The 17,969-nt window shown below is 37.5% G+C and overlaps 2 protein-coding genes and 1 pseudogene across 3 annotated transcripts; 1 reads left to right on the forward strand and 2 right to left on the reverse strand.

The window, feature by feature from the left end:
* Positions 1 to 132: 132 nt before the first annotated feature.
* On the reverse strand, positions 133 to 5,851 carry txndc15 (thioredoxin domain containing 15). The gene is made up of 6 exons (XM_042498705.1): positions 5,681 to 5,851; positions 3,951 to 4,267; positions 2,983 to 3,129; positions 2,302 to 2,465; positions 1,093 to 1,223; positions 133 to 476 (listed from the first exon to the last, which is right to left on the reverse strand). Exons 1-6 carry the CDS (start codon positions 5,775 to 5,777, stop codon positions 280 to 282), a joined length of 1,053 nt encoding a protein of 350 aa, XP_042354639.1. The 5' UTR covers positions 5,778 to 5,851; the 3' UTR covers positions 133 to 279.
* A 1,122-nt stretch (positions 5,852 to 6,973) lies between these two features.
* On the forward strand, positions 6,974 to 9,168 carry LOC121952180 (annotated as a pseudogene).
* A 2,412-nt stretch (positions 9,169 to 11,580) lies between these two features.
* On the reverse strand, positions 11,581 to 17,295 carry c13h5orf24 (chromosome 13 C5orf24 homolog). 2 transcript variants are annotated; one of them, XM_042499285.1, is made up of 2 exons: positions 17,210 to 17,295; positions 11,581 to 15,919 (listed from the first exon to the last, which is right to left on the reverse strand). In XM_042499285.1, exon 2 carries the CDS (start codon positions 15,914 to 15,916, stop codon positions 15,305 to 15,307), a length of 612 nt encoding a protein of 203 aa, XP_042355219.1. In that variant the 5' UTR covers positions 15,917 to 15,919; positions 17,210 to 17,295; the 3' UTR covers positions 11,581 to 15,304. The 2 variants fall into 2 exon arrangements, with proteins under 2 accessions (XP_042355219.1, XP_042355218.1); XM_042499284.1 differs by having other exon boundaries at positions 11,581 to 15,922.
* Between the last annotated feature and the right edge of the window lie 674 nt (positions 17,296 to 17,969).

Below are 17,969 nucleotides of genomic sequence, written 5' to 3' on the forward strand. Positions count from 1 at the left end.
GGACTTTGGACATGCCTGCTTTTTGCCAACCAGCTCCTTCCTCACCAAGAGAAAATCTAATAAAAAAGCATAGAAGACACACACCCGTTAACTGCCTAAAATGTTAATTAACAGCAACAAATGAATACATTCTTAATTAGAAATCACAATGGCTCAAATGAGTTTATTTTGTTCATCCAACACTTGAAACAAAAGCAAATTAGCATTTGTTAATTTCAATAACAAACTAAATCATTAATCAAATAATCGTTTACATCCAGTGACTTGCAGTCTGTGTTTTCAGTCCTGATGCTCGTGCTCCTGTCCCGGTATGAGCCAGCGGATGCTGTCTGTCCGCAGGATGGCGTACATAGTGAAGCCTGTGATGAAGAGGACAGAGAAGACCAGCAGCCAGTCGATGCTTTTCACTGGGACGCTTGGGAGAGGGCCGAGACGGTCTGTATCTGTCACGTTTTTGTCGGGGCCGACTTCAAACCCTGGAAGAGTTTAACAGAAAATACAGCAGGCTTGGTGAGCAGGGATGGGAAACATACAAAGATGTTTCTAATGGCAACCAGAAAAAAATGCACATCATTCATTTTGCACAGGAGTGATCCATTTTTTTCTTGTCAAAAAAGTGCCTTCAAACCACCCAAATTTCTTAAAACCACCTGGGACCCAGTCCAGAGTGCAGGACCAAGAACAGTCAACTTACAATGTAGACTTTTTAAACACTTGACAATATATATTTTTATTTTAATCTATTATCATTCACTAAATTTTGGGGATTCTGAGATTCAGGTGTAGCAACACCTTGTGTTGTAGAACTTAAGTCTAAGTCAACCTTTGCAAATTTGACAAGTGAAAGAGCTTCATTTATCCAGCACACACAGCATGTCTAAAATTACTGAGCACGGTGTTTACAAAACAAATGGGCAGAGGAATATCTTACCTCTGTCCTAGTTGTAAAGTTATTATTTCATCAAGTGTGACTGACGAAGAGTGACCGATCAAAACTAAATCAGCTGAGAGTCAGCACTCTTTCCAGAGAAATTTGCTTCTCTTAAAACCTACAAATAACGTCATCTCAGGCTGCTTCTACTCAGTGCGTACCTGTCTGGTTAGCGATGAAGGAGGTGAGCGTATCCAGTGTTCTGTCGGTGTGGTTGAAGCGAGCCATGGGTTTGGCCCCCTGGAACAGCAGGATGTTGGGCACTGCCACAGTCCCAAACCTCGTGGAGAGGCTGGTTGGTGGAGGATGGAGACACACAAAACAATAAAAAATGACAAATGACAATTCAGCTTTAGATATTTGCTGATATGCTCTGATCTAAACAAAAAAAAAAAAATGACTAAATAAATATAAACATGCATATAATGTTCAGGTTTGGTTAAGATTCTTTCAAAAGGTCATTGATTGATCTCTGTGTTGTTTTTTGTGTCTGATGTGGGGTTCCTCTGCATTATATTCAAGGGTGTTTTTTAAGTTTTTCACACACATTTGCATACACACGAGGGAATATTATAAACACCTCTCAATATAATACAATCTACCATTAAATAAAAACGTCATAAAATGGAATCAAAACATCTGTGAAAGTCTCAACAAAACTGAAAATTTCAAAATGAATATTTTCCTGGTTATCTCCGTGCACGCTTGGCTTTGCTTTTATTTGTTCTGATTTTTGTCTCACGCAAAGCACAAGTCTAAGGCAGCCGTTCACTAGATGGTTAAGAGATAAAGCAAATACAAAAAATGCTTCTTTTTTTTAAATCATTTTTGCATTTCACTTGTAATTTACTAAAAACGTTCACCTCCTGGGGAGCTCCTAGCATCTGATAAATCCGAGAAGAAAACAAAATTGTTTTTTTTAACTGCTTATGGCCCATATCCCACACTGAGGCCATAACCTGTGATGAGGGATCACAAGTAAAAAATGTTTTATTCTAGGGGGTCACAAGCTAAAAAGGTTGGAAACCACTGGTATAAATGTACAGACAGTTTCTGTTAACATACTGGCTGCTTTGAGGGAAATTATTAACCCCTTAAAGCAAAGAAAACCTTGTTTTACAGTTTGTATTTTTGCTAACATGCACACACACACTTCTCTATGTTTTTTTAAGGATCCCTAATCCAATTAGCTAGTTTACTCGTTGCTCATAAAACTGCGAGTTTTATTCCTATCAGATACAGACTAATGTTACCGGAGCCACAGGACACAAAAAGTAATAAAAATCAGAAATCCCTTAATGCTGCTTTAAAGCGGGTTTTCACAGAGAGGGGGATGATACACAATAATAACAGAAAACATGACCCTTCACCTGCTGTGCTGAGAGGCATCCAGAGCCAGGAAGTGCATGCTGGGAAAGACTCGCGGCAGAGCATTGAAGTGAGGTGCCAGGCTGGCTGAGAACTGGCACCAGGCGGTGAAGAACAGCACCACGGAGCACTCTGTGCTGTTAGCGTTTAGGAACTCCATCAGGTCCTGAGAGAAAAGAGGAACAAAGACTGAAGGATGGATACTTTCCTCTGGCATTTTATTTGAGGAATAAAAACAATTGTGATTATGGGATTTATCAGCAACATTTCATATCAAGGACACATTGCAGAAAAGCAGAAATGAAAGCCAAAGAAAAATAAAACAAACCCTGGATTGATCTGACAGCTTATAAAACCCTTTTCCCAGAACATGCATCAACTTTCTCTCTGTATTGCTGTAATTCTCGCTCATAATTTATTTGCAAATGAGTCTGCAAAACCCAGTTTGTTAGTATTAATATACTGCATGACAAAGGATACAATTACCTCTACTAAGGTAGTTGTTCTTGCGTCTTAAGTAGTTTGTATGTTTGTTCCGTTAAATTTAATTAACAAATAATCCTGACAGACATTATTAGCTTAAAGGGACACTTCACCCCACTTTTGATTTTGGAGTGAACTGTCCCTTTAAAACCTACAGCCTCGGGTCAATTACAATGATGCAAAATTAGCAGCATGAATACCTGTGACGCGTTGAGGACCTGCACAGTAAAAATGTCCATTCCTGTGATGTTCCTCTTGTCGCAGTTGACCTTATACGTCTTGGCGGTCTCTGTGGTGTTCTGCTCTTCGGTTGGCGTGATGTCCGCACGCACTATGTCAAGAGTGATCTGGAGGTAGACATCAAAAGACAACTTCTGAAGCACTGCTTCTACTCCTGCACTCATCATTGTCTATTTTGACTGTCTTAGCTGAGGCATGCCTCTTTAAAAAAAATCAGCAAATTTAATGTGACATCAAAATCTAAAATCCAAACTAAGGCGACAACTGGCTTATTTTCATTATTTGTTTATATAACTAACTTTTTTTTCAATTTATTGATAGTTGTTTGGTTTATAATCAGTTGGAAAATAGTAACACAGCCATTTCTTTTCGCTCATGACGATGTCTTAAAATGTTTTGCTCAACCAAAAGTCAAAGACCATTTATTCCATTTACAATCACACAAGAAGAAGAAAAACAGTAAATCCTGTAACCACAGAATGAATGGTGTTTCGCTTAAAAACCACTTAATTAGTTTCTTAAGTTACGATTAGCGGTGCTGATAAACTTGTGGTGAAATAATCCATGAATTGACTATCATTTCAGTTATACCAGAAAAAAAGCTTAGGGCATATGTTCTACATTATTTTAGCATTTGACTTTCTTTTTTTGTTTTTTTGTTTTGTTTTTTTTTGTGGGGGGGGTTAACTGATTTAATTAATATTCAAATATCAAGAGACTTGATCATACTTGATTAAAATAATATAGGAAGCATAAGTTAATTTGCAGCAACTACATGTGAAAACTAATATTTAATTTGCACAATGAATAATGCATTATAGAGATGGATTTTTCTCTTATCCCAAAATCATGGACTGACATTACCTTCGTCGTTCAGCTGCAGTTTATAACTATTCCTGCTCATAGTTTAGTGCTCCTCGTGTGTTACCTGCTGTGACGTTTCGCTGCTGTCCTCCTGTGAGGCTTCTTTAGCAGCCAGAGCAGCTGAACCGCACTGAGCGCTGTTCTCATCACAAGGTGGAGAGAAGCCTGACTGGAAGTCTTTCACATTTTTGGGGAATAGGGACTCGATGTCGGATGGATCGATGGGAGCTTCGGTTCCCATCACTGCATCTGCGATCTCAGCTGTCTTGAACTGCCTCTTCGGCAGAGAGTCCAGGTCTTCTGACTCCACAAACTTGGGGCTGTTTTCCAAGTCGGACACCGCATCCTCTGGCAGCATGAGCTCCAGTGACTCATCATTTTCTTAGAAAACAGACACAACAGAAGAGATTTCTATTATGACAAGCCTTCATTAGTATGTTTGCTTCAACTGTTATATAAGAAGTGTCTTTAATATTATCTAAGTAATTAGCTAGGTCCCGCCCAATAAAATCAAGTCATAACATTTTTTATAAACTAATCTCTTGCTCTTCTTACAGAAACAGAAATACTTGCTTGATTGCCAAGGGGAAAATTATATGTGACAGTCGCTCTGATGTAAAGTGTCAAGAATTATAGACACAGAAATTAGTGTATGAATAAAGTATGTCAAAAAATATAAAAGTAAAAATATGTGCATTACATTACAGTGTTAAAACTAGTACGTAAAAAATAAAAATACAAAATATGGATGATCTGCTGAGTATTTAAAATGTGCAAACAACACTGAAATATGTGCCTTATGCTACATTACAATGTAAATCATCATTTTTAAAGTTAGAAATACAAAAATATGTGTAGAATGCGACAATGTGCAACACAATATATACATAAGTAGAAACAACAATAAGAAATCTTTACAATACGTGCAGCATATTGTTAACCCTTTGAAACCTGGAGCAACATCACTTTGTTGTGGTGTTTTCAGAGCAATTGGTGTGATTTCTGCTACTTGCATTTTCCCAATGTTTTTGAAAGAAATCTTGGTAAGAAATGTTCCACAAATTGCAAGAAATTATTAGATTTAGAAAATTATTTTAAAATAGCCAGGGGGAAATGTCTAGGGAAAAAAGAAAGGTTTCAAAAAGGGTTAAATCGTGGTATTGGTAGGACTAAATTCAGATAATGAAAAGAATAAGGCACAGTTGAATAATGCATATTAGTATTGCTGTAGTTGAATTATTGCTGGAATTAGTTGTACAGTTAAGGCAGTGTTACAATAATTATTGCAGCTTTGCAGTCTGCTTTAAATTAAATTACTATGTTATTCAAAAAGAGAGCATCACTAGTTTTTAAACTTAAGTCCTACATAAACTTTTAATGTATTCATAAACGCTTGATTAGTAGTATAACGTTTAAACATCCCTATTAAATCATGATAACGGCCACAACTTTATAAAAAAAAAAAATTAATTAATTAAAAAATACAAATTTAATTCCTTTTAAGTTAAGTTATTAAATTAACAATAATAATAAATAAATAAATAAAACATAATAAAAGAGATAGAAGAAATTATCAATAATAATAATAATAATAGTCACGAGTTTTGAGCGTTGTCATTTAACCATATGCTTAAAACGTGAGCACAGCATTGAGACAACAGCAAGCTTCCTGACATTAAATGCAGTGAGTAATAAGTTAGTGTGCGGAGCGCTTATTAAGCTGTTAGTTAGCGTTAGCTGTCACAGTGTTGTGTTAGCTCTGTGCTAACAAGCTGCTGTCAGTCAGCCTCTTACCTTGAGCGGTCACAGCCGAAAACCTCAAAACATCCAAATGATAGGACATAAAAAATAAAACAAACGAGAAGTGAAGTTTATTCGAAATCCCCGTCATATTTTTTGATTTAACTAGATGAACAGTTATCACGACATGTTGAGCTGTGAGGCGGTCCTGTTCGGCTCGTAGGAAAGAGCATTTCAAGCTGAAGCGGAAGAAAATAAATGTTGCACCTCTAAATTCTGCTTCCGGATATTAATCCGACTTCCGGAGGGCCAACGCGCAAACAAATAGAAATAAAGAAAGAAAGAAAACTGTTTTTTGATTGTGAAGAATTTGTTGGCTAGGTTATGTAACCAAGCAGGCAGAGAGGCAGAGTTAGAGAGAAAAATTAAACACACTATGTGTAGTTTTAAAATGTTTTAGGCTATTAAAAAGGTATTGGAATAAGATTAAGGTTGGGTATTCTCTTACTCTACGTAAACCCATCTCTGCTATATTCCATTTGTGCGCCTATCTTATTTGATTTCATGTAAAAATTAAAATTAAAATTAAAAAAAATGTATGGTTGGTGATTGCTCTTAATGTCATTCTACTGCTTTTATATGCCGGTGTGAAGCACTTTAATTTGTCCATGTTTGAAATGTGAAGCCTATAGGACTAAAAAATAAAAGCGGCCTTCCTTGTCCTGTCTTATGTGAATAGTTTTTATTTGATTCAATTAACACCAACAGGCCCTCATGGATTTCCAGAAGTATAACTGATCTGTCTAATTACATTTATTTCTCTGAAATTCTTTTTAGTAATCTGGGTTGACTTCTGGTGTTGGTTTTATAAAAAATATTGTTACTTTATATGGTCCTTGTCCTGTCCAGGGGTGGTACATTATGTATTCATTGACATGTCCTAACAATTCGATTAACACACCGCAAAAATGCATTTTACTTGAAATGTGATACATATGTTAATAGTATTATATTAGTAGTAGTAGTGGATATTCTAAGTGTGTAGTTATGTAATACTGACACTATAAAACTGCTCCTCTTCCTGGAATAAAGCACAACTTGTTTCTAACTTATTTAATAAATGTTTATAACTCCACCTCCTGCTCAAAGTCTGTTCAGCTCAGAAATTTGTCGTCCCCTCCCCTTCCACAGATCTGCCAGTTTGCAGATGGGTGTAAACACCATGTGATCAAATGTAAAAGCTGTGAGCTCATACACTGCAGATCAGAATGAGAATGAGGAAATGAGCCACAGCCTTTTATCAGGAAACAGAGAGTGAAACTTACTGACACTTTGTTGTCTAGAGGAGAAATGGCGCAGCAAGTGATTCTGGATCGAGAAAAAACTGAGCTGTTCAATCTGTCTGGATCTTCTAAAGGATCCGGTGACTATTCCCTGTGGGCACACCTACTGCATGAGCTGTATTAAAGAGTACTGGGATGAGAAGCAGGAGAACAAGAATACAAACAGCTGCCCTCAGTGCAGGCAGAGCTTCACACCAAGGCCTGTCCTGGTGAAAAGTACCATGTTAGCAGAGTTAGTGGAGGGACTGAAGAAAGTTGGACTTCAAGCTGCTTCACCTGATCATTCCTATGCAGGACCTGAAGATGTGGCCTGTGATTTCTGCTCTGGGATGAAGCTGAAAGCCTTCAAGTCCTGTCTGATGTGTATGGCCTCTTTTTTGCGAGCAGCACCTGCAGCCTCACTACAATGTGGCTCCATTAAAGAAACACAAGCTGGTTGAAGCCACTTTAAAGCTTCAGGAGAACATCTGCTCTCGCCACGACGAGGTGATGAAGATCTTCTGCCGCACTGATCAGCAGGCATCTGTTATCTCTGCTCCATGGACGATCATAAAGGCCATGACATCGTCTCTGCTGCAGCAGAGAGGGCTGAGAGGCAGACGCAGCTCGGGGTGAGTCGCCAAAACATCCACAGAGAGTCCGGGACAGAGAGAGAGATATCGAGCAGCTTCAGCAGAGGGTGGAGGCATTCAATCTTTCTGCTGATGAAGCTGTGAGGGACAGTGAGAAGATCTTCACTGAGCTGATCCGTCTCATCGAGAAAAGAAGATCTGAAGTGAAGCAGCAGATCAGATCCCAACAGAAAACTAAAGTGAGTCAAGCCAAAGAGCTGGAGGAGAAGCTGCAGCAGGAGATCACTGAGCTGCAGAGGAAAGACACGGAGCTGGAGAGAAGCTCTCCACACACAGAGGATCACCTGCATTTCCTAAACAACTATTCCTCACTGTCTCACCTGAGTGAGTCTGAAGACGTACCCAGCATTGATATCACTCTGAGCTCTTTTAAAGATGTGACAGCGGCAGTGTCAGAGGTCAGAGATAAACTGCAGGCTGTTCTGAGTGAGGAGTGGGCAAAGATCTCAGTGGCAGCGACTCAAGTGGAAGTTTTACTGCCCACAACCAGAGCTGAATTCATGAGATATTCTTGTCAAATCACACTGGATCCAAATACAGCAAACAGACATTTGTTACTGAGTGACAAGAACAGAAAAGCAACATTAATGGAAGCAGAACAGTCATATTCAGATCACCCAGACAGATTTGTTGAATGGTGGCAGGTCCTGAGTAGAGAGGGTCTGACTGGGCGCTGTTACTGGGAGGTAAAGTGGAGTAGGCATGTTAATGTAGCCGTTGCATACAAGAATATTAGCAGAACAGGGACCCGATATGAAAGTGGATTTGGAAATAATGACAAATCTTGGGCATTACAGTGTAACAGTGGAGGTTATCAATTCAGACATAACAATAATGCTACTTCCATCTCCGGCCCTCAGTCCTCCACAGTCGGAGTTTATCTGGATCACAGAGCCGGTACTCTGTCTTACTACAGCGTCTCTGAAACCATGACTCTACTCCACAGAGTCCAGACCACGTTCACTCAGCCTCTCCATCCTGGATTCTGGCTTCCAAATTCTGGCGGAGACACTGCTGAGTTGTGTGAGCTCAAGTAGACAGGAGTTTAAAAAGTGATTGACCTCTGTTTTTTTAAAAAAAAAATTTTTTGGGGGGGGGGTTATGTTGTTTTGCTGATGTTACAGCAACTCAATGAAATGGTTTGATAAAAAAAAAAAGTCTTTTTAATTTGCTACATAGAGATTAAAGTATGTTTTCTGTTGAAATTTGATTCTTATGTTTACTAATACATTTCATGACATACAGTACATTGAAAATATTACATATGCAAAATGAATGCAATAAGTTTTAAAATGAGTTTGGGGTTCAAAGGTCATTTTAGCTGTGCAGTTATCTTCATAAACATAATTTGTATACATTTTCTTTTTGGTATTCCACATACATGCTTTATGGAAAAAACTGGAGTAATTTTACATGTAACCTTAGAAAATGAGTTTGCTAATAGTCTTTTTAGGAATCAAAGTGTCTTCACACGGTAACAATTTTAAGGAAACATTCATGAACAGTCAATGTTCAAAATCCTTTAAATAAATAAATTGTTGACTTGTAACCATTTTACAGTAAACCTCTGTTTTTAAAAAAGAAATGCACTGATGAAACACTCTATATTCTTTCTTTCAACGACAGAGTATCGCAGAAATGTATATTTTTTCTACTAAGTTTTTCTCCAATCATTTATATATATTGTTTGAAAAATATTTGGTATCAGACAAATACACAGGGTGATTATTTTTTTTAAATACTCCACCAGAAATAGCACAATGATGCAATGCTTTTAAGTTTGTAAAATGCTGACTCTTTTGAAGAGGAAAACATTTCGGGGCAATACTTTAGCAGAATGTGTTACTTCCAGATTTATTACACAACTTTTAAACATTCCACAACAATCATGCAGGAATAAAATGGGAATTATACAAAGCTTTACAGGCTTCGCCAGTCACTCTTCAGTGATAACTGGGCTTCACGTCATCTCAAAAACACTCGAAATGTGAGGTAATATTTTTTTGAAATCATCATCTACAGACAACAGACCATGTGTTGATTTAATGCTGATGACGGAGGGACAAGAAAATCAGCCAATAAACAATAACAAGAGAAAAGAAACATATACTATCATTTCCTGTGCACTCATTTTTACTTAACTAAAGCTGCCGGGAATGTTAATACATTTTCCACATTACTGAGTGTAATCCACATTCTATCATCATCCCTTCATGTCGTCCCGAAGGGTCAGAATCAAAATATCAGTACCGTCCATCAAGGTAACAAAATTCAAGAAAGAAATTAAGTAATTAGAATTAAGATTAATTAAGAATTAAGAAGGCGTTAACAGTGCAGAAAGCCAAATTAACCTAACCTGCATGTCTTTGGACTGTGGGAGGAAGCTGAAGAACCTGCTGAAAACCAACGCTGACACTGAGACAACACACAAACTCCAGAGGAGCCCAAACCGGCCACCAGGTTCAAACACAGAACCCTACAGCGACTGTAAGGTGACAGTGCTAACTACACCCCCATACCACCCTATCTGACCTAACAATCTGAGATAATATGACAGAAAATTGTGTCATGTCAAACACTTATTTAACCCTTTGAAACGGGAGCAAATTGGTTTTATCTCTTTCAAAAATCTTGGAAGAAGGCAATGAGTAAGTTCAAAAGAAAATCCACAAAAACCCACAAGACATTTTATAAAAAGTTGCAAAGAAATAACATTAAAGCTAGCAAAGCAAAAAGAAAGAAAAATTAAAGTAAAAACAAAAAAAAGACCTGAAAAAAAACACTTGAAAATTCTGTCAGATATTTTTAAATATGTAATTATGACAATTATGCATACTGTTTTCTGCAAATTGCGCCCTAGCTTTTAAAAAATAAAAATAAATAAATGAAAAAAATTGAAAATAATTTTCTAAATCTACATATTTTTTTGATGCTCATTGCCTTTCTTTCCTGTGTTGTCTTTCTAAAAAAGCTTGAACATGGTTCTCGGGTTTTTGTTCCATTTCTAAGTTTAATGAATCTCTTCCACTAGAGGTGAGAAGACCTTACTGATTTGTTGTAGCACAAATCATTAAAAATCAAGTCCTTACAACGCAGCCGTGCTCATCAGCACGTGGTGGACTCCTTATGTCCAGACAACAGGGATATTTTTGCTATAATGCTGTTTTTAGCTGCCTTTACCAAACACTGCCAAGACCTTTGTCTATCTTACAATATGGACAACTGATGAAAGACACATTACGTGGATTGAGAGAACCAAACTCTAAACCAGTTACACTAGAATATGGACCCAAAAAAACATGTTTTGGCTTTTCAGAGCAGAGATTTTGACTTGTCACAGAAGGACATCAGGTGTTACCGGTGACAATAACAATCTATTTAAGTGTCTCAGGACGCTTTAACAGTGTGACAGTGACTGTGCTTTTCCTACCGTGACATGTCAAAGTGTCCTCTGTGAATATATGGCTAACGGTGCATCCTGCCTGCATGTTTATCCCGTCAGGATCCGCCTCATCACATGTATCAAAAGCCTGAAAAACAAAATAAGGAATAAAACAAAAAGCATTCTGAGATTAACACTGTAAAATTAAAAATTTCAAAATGTGAGATAGCCTGGTATCATGTCGTCCATAATCTTTAAAAAAAGGAGAAAAACAGAGTTAAATATTCAAACATGGCTACATAAGAATTATACATAGAAAAAAACTACTTTAAAAGTAGAACAACAGAAAATATAAATATAATAAAATGTAAGGAACGAAGTTTACGTCATCACTGGATGGCAATATACAGTGCATTCAAAAAAAATGGCATTTAATAGCTTTGTTTGTTTGTCTTTTACTAATTCAAACAATCATACTATCTTTAATGGGACAGTGGTCTCCAAGTGCTTTTTCATTTACATTTTGCACAGTAACTTTCATGCTAAGGTTTTTTTGTGAGATGTTGGATTTCAAAAAAAAAAATCGAATAGCATAAATGCCTACAGTTAGATAACGTCATATTCTTTGGTAAAGGAGGATGAAAAGGATGCTTGTATGTGACATTTCTGTATCCTGTTAACACGACACACATCAACAAAACAAGTGATAGAAGGCCTTGTACACCAGTATAAAAATACAACGATAATAAAAAGTGATAGTATCAAAGTTTCCACAGTACAATACATACGTACAACAGATTATTGCACCAAAATGTAACAATTTATAATTTCATCCTGAGAGAGCTACACTATTTCTTCACTCTCAGGAGTTGAAATGTCTTTGTATGAATAATACCAAAAAATCAAAATGATAAAAATTTGAATACAATATTGTGACACATAGTCAAATCGCCAAACAGTGGATCTTATTTGACTCTATGTAATCTGCCATATTTACTATAAATTAAGCATGTTGTGAAATGTCAAATATCAAACCCTAAACTACTAAATCTTTCAACTCTGTCTGCATTAAATTATTTTACTTTAGCATTTCACAAAAAACACCAACTTTCCAAACAGTCAGATTTAAGTGATCTACGGGGCTAATGTCATGTACCTAAAACCAAATAATAAATAGCAACATTAACAACATTTGAACTCACTGTTAAAATCAAAATTTAAAAGATCAATGTACGATTTCAAACAAAACAAAACATCAATACATAATTCTTAAAATCTTTAGTGTGATGGTTGTAAACAAATGAGACCATGATTGAGATGGTCTGTCTCACAGCTGTGATAGTGGTTTTAAGTGCTCCAGGTTCAATGTTCTTTTCTCTTCAGATTTATTTAGGCTGTTCAGTGTAATGGAGGTGATTTTACTGCTTCCCTCTGTTTCTGATATAACTTCAACTTAAAGTTACTTCGACAGAAACAGCGCCCCCTGTCTGCACATTTCCCACCAACTGTACCTGGTGGTTCACAGTGTAAAAACCAACGAGACAAGTTGCCAGAATAAAATGTTGGCATTGTATGTTCCTATAAACCACAGATTGATTACATTTGTATGTTTTATATGCATGACATAGTTCAGACTATGTGTTTTTGGGAGGCTGGGACTTTGGGAGTGGATGGTGTAACACCAGACAGCTGCAGAGCAGCAAACAGCAGCATCTGACTGTTCAAGACCAACAAAAGAAGGACTTTTTTAACACAAGTTCAGGACATGTCCGGCTACACTGTAGCAACAAATACAGATCTTTTTTTTTTTTTTTTCAAAAGAAGGTCTTTTTTAATGCAAGTTCAGGACAACGCTGGCCCAGTTTTCACAACAAAGGGGAGTATTTTTTAACAGTAGTTCAGGAGATGTCCAGCGGTGTTTGTAGCTGACAATCAAGATATTCATACAAGCAAAAATATGTTTTCCTAACCCTAATCCAGTGGTTTTTGTGCCTACACTTAACCCCATTTTAACCACAGCTTGTCACAACATCAATTTTAAATTAATAAACATACACTTTCAACATGTCTGCTTCATGTGAAATGTATCATATCTGTTGTTTGCAGAAATGTACAATGCCAATATTAATTCTGTTGATTGGATTGGTAAAAACTCAGAATAGAGGCCAGCAGTGATTGTCAGTGATGGTCTCATTTGTTTATGATTCAGCATTAAAATGCAAATCAAAACCTGTTTTCTTTTTGCAAAGGAAAACAGGGGTAAATGTCTGTCACACAAATATCACTTCAAATGAATGTGTTTTTAAAAAAGAAAGTTTGAGGTTGTTTTTTTGGGTTTTGTTTTATGACTAGACTGTTAACTATATGAATCATAATCCTTAATCAACCTGTTGTTTAAAAGTATTACACAAAAGATACACAGTAATTCTTTGGGTGACAGACTTTTCCTACAATGTGACAAAATAATTTTACAAGGTGACCCTTTCAAAGAAAAGCAATTTACTTGATGTACAGCACATGTGTGTATTAAGACTGTCACAAAAGTACAAGATTGACCTAATAAGACCAAATTTTGTTACAGACCTTGGGGACATTTAAACAAAGATCTCAAATTTTGATCAGATCTGATCATTTCTAACCGCAAAATTAAATATTTTAGAAATAAGGGCAAGATACAGAGCTGGTTTTGTGAGTTTTTTTTAGAACACAACAAAATGCATTGAAAAAATCCTTTAGGTATTAAAAGCTGGAACGTTTCACCTGATTTTTGTTTAGTTAATCTTTTATCAGATATTTCTTGATTAAATCAGATTTCAGCAAAGTTCTTTTGCAGCTGCTTTATGTTGAGACAAAATTAAAGCTAAAATGTTTGGGGTGTTTTGTTTAACAGAAATAAGTGAGGTTTTTTAGAAAATTTAAAAAACCAAAAAAAAACAAAGTGAGTTCTGAAATGTATCATTTTGGTATCTGCCGCAGAACTCATAGTTCAGTAATGACACTTTTTTACATGATACCCAGCCTTTAGGGAAGCTGGAAAAAATAACATTTCTAAAGGAAGTAAACACACAAATGTCCAGTTTCTGCAGTGAGACTTCTGTAAAAAAGGGGTTAAACTGTCTAGTGGATGACAACTACCTCAAATTGTACTGTAATGTATCCAGCATCAAGCAGAATATACGAACAAAGTTCATCCAAATGATTGCCCACTAACAATTTTTCTATGGTGATCTATCACAGTCAACATGGGTCCATTTTTAGCAAGAAAATCAGGAGGTGAACTAAATTGCTTTCAATGTTTATGATTTTTTTTTAGTTTTATACCTTAAGTAAAAAAAACTTGGACAACATTGTTATTCCTCACAACAATCTGTAACTTGACTCAGTTGCTTTGATGACATTTGCATGCAAATAATATGAAGACATTTCCCGTGGTGGCATTAATAGAGTGAACAGTACGACATCGTAAGCATGTTTTTTAGTGTTGGTTCTGGAGCCGAGTGGAGAAATTTGGAGTAATTGGATTTCAGTTTCGGGGTGCTGGTTAGCATTGGAGGATTATCTGTATATCTGTCTTTGAAGTGCCACTGAGCAAGGCACTTGACCCCCAGCTGTTTGAATCCAGTGAGATGCCTCCTGTTTTACAAATGTGACCCATAAAAAGTGCTACATATAGCATTTTGCTTTTTAAATTAAAGACCACATTTCAACAAACTTTCCTGTTGCAAAGACAATTTTTGTCCCTCTTTTTCCTCCTTTCTTGCTTTGCACATGTTTGTTTATGTAACAAGATTACAAGAGCGAATATCCGACAACATTATCCAATGTGTTATTCAAACTGTAGTGGGATAAACACTAAAAAATTAAACTTTGTCTTTGTTTTGTGCTGCTGCCCAACCAATTGGTCTTCCCGTGATGGTCTCCTTTGTTTACAGTAATAAAACAATGTCTCGATCATCCTGTGGTGTTAAAATGCTACATAAAGCACACTAAAAATTTAAGTTGACCTTCCACTACAGTTGCTAGAAAGATAAAAGCCCCTTGCTCAATACATCTGATATTATTTTCCCCCAAGAACACAGATTGAGCTGTGTGTCGTGAAATCTTTCACACACAAAAGATCTCCAGCACTGGAATACTAACAGTGTTATATCAGGTGGCAGGCACACAGATGACACCAACACATAGAATAAAAAATCTCCTCTTCTCAGCCTCACAGCAGACTGGGAGAGATTACAATCACCCCCAATATCTGGCAGGAAACCTGTACACATGCGTCTCTTATTCAGTGGATGGAGGGTGAGTGGAAACAGAGTCGAGCCTTTTACTCATTAGCGGTCTTCTCTTTGCAGGAAGGTTCACAGAGGATTTCCTTGTGTGGTAGCGGATAGGGGAAAGCCGCCCCGCTGCAGGTGCTACCATAAGCCAGTTTGTTGAGGCGAGAGAGACCCTTGATGCTACCCGGGGGCCGTCCGGGGCTGACCTTGTACCCTGCCGCTCTGGTTGTACCCAGCGGCCTTCCTGGGCTCGTTTTGAAGCCAGCGGCTCTGGTGGTGCCAAGGGGCCTCCCTGTGCTGGTTCTGTATCCAGCAAGCTTGGTGGTTCCCAAAGGCCTCCCGCGTCTGCCGGTCTTCCCGGCAGCCTTGTTCTTCTTCTTGCCGTCATCCGGCGCTTGATCAGTGCTTTTAATGCTGGGTATTTTTCCAGGCGAACTCCCGAGCACTTCCTGTCTCTGGCACACCATGGGCTTGTGGCTCTGAGCAGGTAAGGTCATGGGAGCCAGCGTCATCTGGAGGGCCGATGGAGGAGGAGGAGGGTAGAACTTGTTGGCCTGGGTGCACAGGTCAAAGTGGGAGGCAGGGTGGTGGCCGTCCTCTGCAAGGCATGACGGCCTGCTATTCATGCAGAAGTCACTGCTTGTCACCTGGCGCATCATCTTCTGCTGGGGGTCAGAAATAAGTTGCAACTGTGTTATTATCACTCAGAGATAAGAAGTACTAATACCTCTGTGTGGAGTCAGTGCTGTTGTCTTGGTACAATAAGGTGACCAGATCTTGGAAATAACAGAAGGGGATGTTTTGAGTTTGGCATTCAATATCTTTAAAATACACAATGTTATTATCTATTAAATGAAAGAGAGGTCATTTCTAATTATCAAAGTTGTTGCACTGCAATAACCTATGGTGTAGGTCAACTGATTAAATTGTATACCACTATATTTGCCTTTTTCCCCCTCCTATATTGCAACTTTTTTACATTTTTGTATGTTCAGGATGAAGATAATCAGCAGCTTGGCAAGTAATGTCCTGCAAACAGCAAAAAAATAAAAATAAATTGCAAAAGGTGGCAAAGAAATGATCTAAAGAAATAGATGGGGAGGCTTAAACGATATTCTAAAAAAAAAACCCAAGGAAAAATTATGTTACAGGAAAATTTTATTTTTAGCACTTTCCTGGTGTCAGTTTCGTTTTCGTTTTTTTTTTCCTATTTTCAGGCAATTTTCTGGTTTGTGTTTTTTTTTGTTGTTGTTGTTTGATTTTTTACATTTTTTAAAAATTAATTTCTTGCTAATTTTTGAGCCAACTCTTGTGAAGTTGCTCATTGCCCTCTTTCCATGTTTTTAAGAGAAATTAAGTCAGTTTACTTAGGTTTCAAAGACTTAAAGTGATGCTGAAGTGCCTTTGAGCAATCTGCTGAATACTTACAAGCTGGTGGTCCGCATCTGAACCTGACCATCAATCAACAATAACACAGTGCTTACAACTAGTTAATACGCTTAATGTTTACAACTGCTCTTTAATTTTAGCAATGCAATGCTCCTAACTAATTTCGAGGCTATAAATACTTAAAGGCAAAAGGACAGACTGCAGCTGATGAGACTGTCTCTTCTGCAGAGGACACAGGGTGCGAGGAGGTGTGGACTTTACTATCACAAACACCACACTGTCTGTCTGTAGTAATATTCATTCACAAAAAATATGCACATGGATTCTGCATCCTTGTCGACAAAAGCTCATCCTCTCCATGTCACTTTGCCCCTGTGTAACGTTACAGCACTGACGGCTGGATCCAGCCTGGCCCGAATAATGGTTTTCAAGAAAATGCTTTAACAGTTTAACAGAAGAGTGGAAAAGTGTGCATTAATACGATTTGACTGCTCACATCTAATATATATATTTAATCTATACACACCTCCCTGCCACCAACGTTAGCTCTAAGGTTACTGTACCTCGATTGTTCGCAGATCTCGGTGCAGAAAGGGTTAAGCACAAAAATGATCTTTCATCCCTCAAAGCGTTAGTCGATCCATTTTCCCAAAAATGTTTTCGCACCACAGGACGTCGGTAAAATGTCGTATAATCACCACATCGGATTATTTCGGTGTGCACGTTAGCGAGACGCGAGATGCTTCAGCTCGGACGGGTTTTTTTTATTGCCCAGCTCCAGAGGTTTGGATAAGAAACGCAGCCATTTTCCATTAAAAATTAATAAGACGGGAGCGCAGTCTGAGCATGCGCAGAGCACCAAACAGGGGATGTGGACAGCTTTTTCTCCTTCCTCTGCTGAACCACTTTCACATCCAAACGTTGTTTATTTGAACCTATTAAAGCTGCAAAATCCTGATTTATTGTTTTTGATGACATTGTCCTGAAATTGAACCGTAATGCAGTTTCAATGCTTACCAAACAGCACCCCACTACTGATGAATAATATACAAAGGAGAGGCTATTGAATAATTGAAACAGTGGGCAGGAGCATATGGAATGTCATTTATATCAATATTAAATAAATAAATAAACAGATAAATAAATGCATATGCCTCTGAAATAGTTCAATTTGGCTATGAATTAATTACTGCAATAAATAAATGAGGAAATAAATATAATGTAAATAGAAATCTATAATAGTCAGTATGGTTTAACAAATAAGTAAGTGAATTCCCATGTTATAGGAATCTTTTCTGGAATTCTTTGTAACAGATGGAAATA

This window comes from Plectropomus leopardus, chromosome 13 (genome assembly GCF_008729295.1).
Source record: "Plectropomus leopardus isolate mb chromosome 13, YSFRI_Pleo_2.0, whole genome shotgun sequence".
Classification (NCBI taxonomy): domain Eukaryota; kingdom Metazoa; phylum Chordata; class Actinopteri; order Perciformes; family Serranidae; genus Plectropomus; species Plectropomus leopardus.

Coding starts and splice junctions, on each gene's coding strand:
- c13h5orf24 (XM_042499285.1), bottom strand. CDS start 15,916: ATGATGCGCCAGGTGACAAGCAGTGACTTCTGCATGAATAGCAGGCCG.
- txndc15 (XM_042498705.1), bottom strand. CDS start 5,777: ATGACGGGGATTTCGAATAAACTTCACTTCTCGTTTGTTTTATTTTTT. Junction 3,130..3,950: donor GCAGCGAAACGTCACAGCAG/GTAACACACGAG, acceptor GTCTACCTCCAG/ATCACTCTTGACATAGTGCG. Junction 477..1,092: donor CTTCATCGCTAACCAGACAG/GTACGCACTGAG, acceptor AAACTCTTCCAG/GGTTTGAAGTCGGCCCCGAC.